We start from the raw sequence: 6,839 nt of genomic DNA, 5'->3' as shown, positions 1-6,839 counted from the left end.
AAATATGTTGCGGCGAGATCTCGCGGGAACTCAACTCCAATCTCGTCGGAAGTGACGTATCCTCATCCCTTTGCAGCTAACGTGGACGTTGAGTCAAGGTGTGTTTGAATTTTCGTCCCGATATTTATCCGCTTTCATCTCGAAAACTATCGTGTCAATTTATAAATTTGTACAACTGAAATAATGTTCATATTAATAGTTCCTTCTCTTTTAAATTTCAGTATAATTTGACGTCGAATTAGAAGAGAAAAAGACGAAATAAAATGGCACCAACCAAGAAATCGGTAAGGATTTTAAATTCCTATTTCGGTCGGTTGATCTAAGAAAACAAAATGATACTCGATTGAACATAAACTTAATTACCTGTATTCCTATTCGCTTAATATTTTAATTAGAAAAAGGAAGCTTTAATCATGTGGTGGCTTCAGCTAAAGTGATTTGAGCCTATGATTAACAAATCTAGTCAAGCTTACACCAATTTTCGACCTGTAAAAAGGTTTGAAATGAGGATAACCCCGCTAATATGAGGCTACACTAAATTTTTAAATCAATTCTAGTGACTGCAGTTTTAAGTGTGTGGTTATGTTCATATACTAAGCCCTATGATTTACCCTCGATTTGTTGAGACCTGCGCAACGGACTCAATTGTTTCCTGCTGGCTAATCATGGGTTTGCTCGGGGAGTTGATAACATTCGTCTTTTTTATTCTTCCAGAAAAAGTCCATCGAGAGCATCAACTCTCGTTTGGCGTTGGTAATGAAAAGTGGCAAGTACGTGCTCGGTTACAAACAGACCCTGAAGACTCTGCGTCAAGGAAAAGCTAAACTTGTCATCATCGCTAACAACACCCCACCTTTAAGGTATGTTCAGTTTCAAGATTCTTTTGGTGTGGTTGGTAAGATACAGTTCCCTGGGCCCGGTTACTAAATTATGGACTCGGGAATTTTTATTGGAGGCCAATCGTTACTTGAGGTAGGCGTTGAACTGGGTCAAGAGTTGTGTAGGGTTATACTGTAATTGAAGATAAATTAAAAAAGTAGACAAGAAAGAAGTGTATTCGTAGAAAGGCTTCGGAGCTCCCAGATTGGGGTAAAGATGAAGTCCGTTGAACATTTTCATGCAAAAATTTGTTTTATGTTTCACAGTTGAACAGGGTGAGAGGTAAGAATAAGAAAGTCATGTAACAGACACATAGTTATATAGCCTGGTTTATTGCCGCCAGTCCATTGTGTGTCCCCGCGATTTCACGTTTCAGTTCTCTGATGTAAGTTGAAAGATATCCGAGACAATCCTCTTCAATAGGACTCGTCTGTGCCAGAGATTTATCAAAATTGTAGATGACGCGATTGTTTCTTACAGGGTTTAGAAAAAAGCTTATTTCTGATGCTGATGGTGAATGATGTGGTTTTTTTTTTGTCCGTTTGTAGGAAGAGTGAGATCGAATATTACGCTATGTTGGCGAAGACCGGCGTTCATCATTACAACGGCAATAACATCGATTTGGGAACGTCGTGCGGTAAATACTTCCGCGTTTGCGTGCTCAGCATCACTGATCCAGGTATGTTTTGAGATTCCGTACGTCCGCGTCGAATCTCCACAAATCAGCTACGACCGGTGTCTCAATTTCGTGATTCGGTCGTCGTTTCCCATTTGTGGATATTAAACTCGGCTGTGCTCGCTATGCTGCTGGTTTCACTGATAAACCAGTCAGCACGTTGCATAGCTACAATCTGAAACGTTATTCGTTCACTTTTGAACCATGATTCAGTATCTCAGTTGTGAATGATACAGGCTGGCCACTGTTATAGCTGGGAAAATTCTTTTCCTTAAGGGATCATTCATTTATTGCGTACGCATGAAATTTGACTTTTTCACCCCAGTACGCAATTGCACTGACCCCTCCCCTAATGCATATGTAATAAATGAACGATCCCCAATTAAAAGGTCGTAGATATTTGGGAATAGCTAGATCGCGTGTAAAAACAAACAATTTCTGTTTTGAGTCATACGTATGTGACTGTTAATCGATTGGTTCAAGCCTGGATTACGCAAGTCGAAATAAGTGGCCGACCTGTGTTATTCTTTTCCACCAGTGACAATGATGACAATATGTTACGATTATTTCTTATGAAGAAAATCCTTTATTTCGAACCTCTGTCTGAGTTACGTTTATACGAGGGAAATTATTCCTCTGCTCTTTTGACACCAGGATCCGGTAGTTTAGTCATTGAAACCTTAAATCATTTGAATAGCAACAGACAGAACCGGGATAGACTTGGCTTATCCTCCGTTTCTGCTCTCCTTGGATTGGTTTCCTGCTTGGTTTATATTGTATGAAGGCTTATTTAAAATGAAAAACATATAGCTTTAATAGTTATGTTTAAGATATTTCTATGATGAAAGACAAAATCACCATCTTTCGCCTGATAATAGATGATGTATACCTAAATCTTTCTGAGAATATAAACCATGAACTGAATATAGAAATTAACGAGGTTCCTGTTGTGTATTCCAGGGAAGGTGGGGTTTAAGTAGTGCCGGATGTATCCATTTTGTTCTAATGTCAATTCTATTTGTATATTTACAGGTGACAGTGATATCATTAGAAGTATGCCCAGCGGTGAACAGCAGTAAATTTCTCTGAATAAGAAAATAGATTTCTCAAACTGTTTTGTTTTATGGAGAATAAAGAATAACATCTGTGATCCCTGGAAATTTTGATCTTGATTTAGTTTCTGCTTCTCCACCTAGTTTCCGATCATCCGAAAGATTCTGTAGGAACAAGGGAGGATTCTGATAAAGGAACCACTCTGTCATATTGATCTGCAGCCCAATTAGACTGCCCCTAGAAATTGCTGACAGCCACATGACATTTTTATTTAACCAACGCTGGCGCTAGTGCCACCGAGCCCAAATCGCTCTTTCATCACCCGCAAAGGGATTCGAACTCACTAAGCTGAGCCCGGACAACTGGCAATCGATTGGCGTTTTGAGCACAGTGGCCACGTATTTGAAGTTTGGGGATGAACTGTAGCTTAGATCATCCAGTATCCCTGGTACTTATATATATATATATATATATATATATATATATATATATATATATATATATATATATATATAAAGATAAAGATATATTTTTTTTAGTACCAGAGATACTGGATGATCTAAGCTACAGTTCACCCCAAACTTCAAATACGAGTCCCTGTGGGTTTGAGTTGCAGCAGTTCCGGGTTTGTACCACGTGCGTGATAATCGACGGAGTGAAGCGGCAAGCGGTCTACGATTTCCTCAAAATCCAATATAGCTTTATCGATCCTCAATATTATCCATTCTTGTCAATATGTGTTACTTATGATTGATTTTTAATGATTATCTCGTGAGACTGGTTGCCGGCCATCGATACATGGGTAAATTCAAATCCAAAATAACTTTCATGATCCTTTTCATTATATAATTTATATTAAAATGATATCATATATACATTGTCAATAATATTACCTAAAGCAGTGTTATTCTTCGAGGCGTCAATTAACTATTAGGTTATATAATTTTCTTGTTTGGAACGAAGATTAGGAAAAGGGGATTATTTTATGATCTATCGGATTCTCGACGGTGCCCTCGGAAAATTCCGATATATGTATCTATAAATCTAAAATCTAAAATCCATTAGGACCACTTTAATTTTTGATGATATGTATTATCTTCATACCACCATAATTGCCTCTACATCAACATTACTGTATTCTAGGGACAATATTCTTTCGTTCTTACTTTGCTGAAAATAGAAATAAGGCACACGGTGTGACGAGAGAAATCTAGGTTTCTATGTTACTTTTTCGGAGGGCAAGTCTTCCCGGATAATTTATCTTTCCATATATCCATCAGATTTTGAGGGCTTAGTCTGTGCGTCGTAATGTAATCTTTCGATTCGCACCAGTTCCTCGCGCGAGATGTCAAATTGATGCGACGATCGTCAATTCGTTTTACACCTTTCATTTTACTAACTACAACACCCGTTAACCAGACGTCTTCGTTGTTCATCAGTTTAGTTTCTAGAGCCGTTTTCCACATATCGGGAATTATTTTCGCCGTGAAACCGTACCCGGTACCGGAACAATAATTCGGGAAACGTGATGACGGCCAATCCTCCCGACTGACATAAAATTTACTTTTAGGATTTCTGTTAACACCCGGATTCCTCACCAAGTAACACAATAAATATGCATTATGACCGGCGCGCGCATCTAACGCCGACGTATACTGCCCGGCGTCTAAATACATGTCATCGTCAATTTTGATGACGTATTTCACGTGTCGGCAAAATTCATTAACCCATTTCACCATAGCCCCCGATTTCATCGTCAGTCTGTAATACATTTCCACCATATTCATCTGCACGATATCGCCGTGTGTATCCACTTCGGCGGTCGCGATCTTTTCCCTGCGTTGACCCGGCGATAATCCCAGCAAGAAAACATACCGAATATCACTCGTCGATTTACCCCACGTTGCACGAATCGCCCGCCGTTGTTTGTAGTTATCCGAATGTGATATGATGACGACGACTGTTTTGGGGTTTCCCCGACATAATGTGGCATTGTTTTTAACGAATTCGATACCTCGTAAAGACCCCATACTATTGGTCGACGGTGTCTCCGTCATTTTGGATACTTTATTCCCCTCCATCATTTTGGTTACTTTCCTCTCCATCTTGCTTACACGTTGCATTTCTATCATTTTGGTTACACTACGCATTTTCACACCCTTCTTTTTATTAATCATTCCGCAAATGATAAATGTTAAAACCAGGCACGTGGCTAGAACAATCCACTTGTTGAATCTAAAAATAATACAATAGCATATAAGATTTTTCGGTCAGATGTTTTTAAATCACTTCTTGTAGATGCTGCTTTAATTTTTCCGTTTACAGAAATTGATTCTCAAGTCGTAGTTTTCGAAAAAGGCCGGAAATCCTACCATTCAAAAGTCGGACTTTTTCTAAGTCGGATAATTTTTCTTCGGGTTCCGAAAGATCAGACTTACACAAGGCTTCCTGAGCTTTTGTTTCTGATATTGATCCGACACATATGAATATCATCAGGTCAGTACTTTACAGTACAGCGATCATGACTTTGTATACTTGTTCATATTTTCAGCATTCAGATTCTATTTTTGCTGAATTTGTAACATCTACGCCATTCACGCGAAAAAAAACTGAATGTCCTGTACAAAATGCTTTAGTCAACTGTACGTATGCTAATGACATGAAATAAGTTCAATAAATAACCGACGCCAGACGAACAAGGAAGTTTTATTTCATGCACCGGGTTTTCACTACCACACTAAATCTGCCCATACAGAGAAAAAGGCGAGGTATAAACACATACTGAGAAACCTAGAGAAAATCATTCAACTATTTTGAGATTGATAAAAATTTACTTTCATTCTAAGTATTCCATTTGGGCTAAACAAAAATGATACCTTTGTTTCTCCAAATAGGCCAGTTAATTTTGTAAAATGTAATGAAATTGGTTATCTTCTCATTCCTATAACTGCCAGTATAGTAAAACTGATCATGATTTAATGCACAAAAAATTTTGAAAAATGAATCATTTTCTGATCTGAGCATATGCAAGTGTTAAGTGATTTTAGAACAAGATACCCGACAATAACTTGCCACGGTGTATGTGTAACTTTCTTAAGCCAGTTTGTCAAAATGTTACCTTGGCAAAAAGAGGGGGGCGGGCCGCTTGAGGGCCTCCACTGAATCCGCGACCCAAAGGACGCGAAAATTCGCATGTTTAAACGCTGTTATAATTGATTTGTATAAATCCTGTGTAAATTTAAATTAAGAAACTTTCACCTAACCATCTATAAAATTTTTTTCACGCCGTGGTTCTTTTTGTAGCCCGCCGGCCTCCTGCTGATATTTGATATACTCTTATGATATTTTCATCAAAACCATTCACCATTGTTCGGGAATTCGCCTGACACATGTACATCAATGTGTAATATTGATCTTTGGATTATGGATGCCGGCAGTTAGGCTGATGGTCGTCAAGGGATACCAGAGTCCACAGTGGGATACCAGAGAGTCAGAAATGAATAATTGCGTGAGTCCTCATCCCCATCCAGTGAGTCTAATAACAGCAGACACACATATATGTTTACCAACATAAGGCATGAGTAGTACTTATTAGATATAATTAACCTGCATAAGAGTGACATACCTTCCCCTCGATTCTAGACGAAATACATTAGTGATTGTAACCACTTTACGTACTTGTTATCAGAAAAAAATGTCAACTTTTTCGAACGACAATGTTTCAACACGATGATACTATGCTATTCGGGCATGGAAACATATTGTTGAACAATCAAATCAAAGGAGTCAAGCATTTCTTCTTCGATTAATACTTTTTTGCAATCCGTAAAAACAATGTTTTAGTTCAGTTGCAGGCCGTCCTGGTCAAGACTTTCACTTTACTTTTACATGCAGGCCTACCATCAAATCGACTGAGCTATAGGCTACCCGTCCTCTCAAGTCAAGTAGAAATATACATTTTGTATAATATGATTCAGAAATTATATTTCGAATAACTACGAACCTTGGCAAAGGCATGTTGCCCCAGCTCCAGAGGGAAATATAACGGCGATGCCTGTTCAAGTCGTCGTAATCCCCTATCAACAAGCTGTTTCTTGAATGTTCGTTGCGCCGTAGACTCGTAGTCGTTTTGTAATGGTTCGTCTTATATTCGTCTTGTTTTATTATTGTAGCGTCGTTCATACATGTTGACAACATGTAGATTCTAACCAGCCCTAGCTTCGTGTGGTTA

The 6,839-nt window shown here is 38.5% G+C and overlaps 2 protein-coding genes across 3 annotated transcripts; one reads left to right on the top strand and one right to left on the bottom strand.

Moving 5' to 3' along the window:
• Positions 1-45: 45 nt before the first annotated feature.
• Positions 46-2,715, top strand: LOC141909566 (large ribosomal subunit protein eL30-like). The gene is made up of 5 exons (XM_074800026.1): positions 46-98; positions 222-284; positions 715-860; positions 1,428-1,558; positions 2,588-2,715. The coding sequence occupies exons 2-5, from the start codon at positions 264-266 to the stop codon at positions 2,632-2,634; spliced, it is 345 nt and encodes a 114-aa protein (XP_074656127.1). The 5' UTR covers positions 46-98; positions 222-263; the 3' UTR covers positions 2,635-2,715.
• A 790-nt stretch (positions 2,716-3,505) lies between these two features.
• LOC141909830 (beta-1,3-galactosyltransferase 5-like) lies at positions 3,506-6,727 on the bottom strand. 2 transcript variants are annotated; one of them, XM_074800477.1, is made up of 2 exons: positions 6,612-6,727; positions 3,506-4,843 (listed from the first exon to the last, which is right to left on the bottom strand). In XM_074800477.1, exons 1-2 carry the CDS (start codon positions 6,623-6,625, stop codon positions 3,832-3,834), a joined length of 1,026 nt encoding a protein of 341 aa, XP_074656578.1. In that variant the 5' UTR covers positions 6,626-6,727; the 3' UTR covers positions 3,506-3,831. The 2 variants fall into 2 exon arrangements, with proteins under 2 accessions (XP_074656578.1, XP_074656577.1); XM_074800476.1 differs by lacking the exon at positions 6,612-6,727 and adding an exon at positions 5,047-5,243.
• Positions 6,728-6,839: the final 112 nt, after the last annotated feature.

Source organism: Tubulanus polymorphus, chromosome 8 (assembly GCF_964204645.1).
Source record: "Tubulanus polymorphus chromosome 8, tnTubPoly1.2, whole genome shotgun sequence".
In the NCBI taxonomy this organism is placed as follows: Eukaryota; Metazoa; Nemertea; class Palaeonemertea; order Tubulaniformes; family Tubulanidae; genus Tubulanus; species Tubulanus polymorphus.
Note: the sequence above shows the minus strand (reverse complement) of the source record. Positions and strands in the feature narration are given on the sequence as shown.

Excerpts from the sequence above, each read along its gene's own strand:
- LOC141909566 (XM_074800026.1), top strand. The coding sequence starts at position 264 with ATGGCACCAACCAAGAAATCG. Across the intron at positions 861-1,427 it reads AACAACACCCCACCTTTAAG|GAAGAGTGAGATCGAATATT; the intron begins GTATGTTCAGTT and ends GTCCGTTTGTAG. Across the intron at positions 1,559-2,587 it reads GCTCAGCATCACTGATCCAG|GTGACAGTGATATCATTAGA; the intron begins GTATGTTTTGAG and ends GTATATTTACAG.
- LOC141909830 (XM_074800476.1), bottom strand. The coding sequence starts at position 5,090 with ATGTGTCGGATCAATATCAGAAACAAAAGCTCAGGAAGCCTTGT. Across the intron at positions 4,844-5,046 it reads AAAAGCTCAGGAAGCCTTGT|ATTCAACAAGTGGATTGTTC; the intron begins GTAAGTCTGATC and ends TATTATTTTTAG.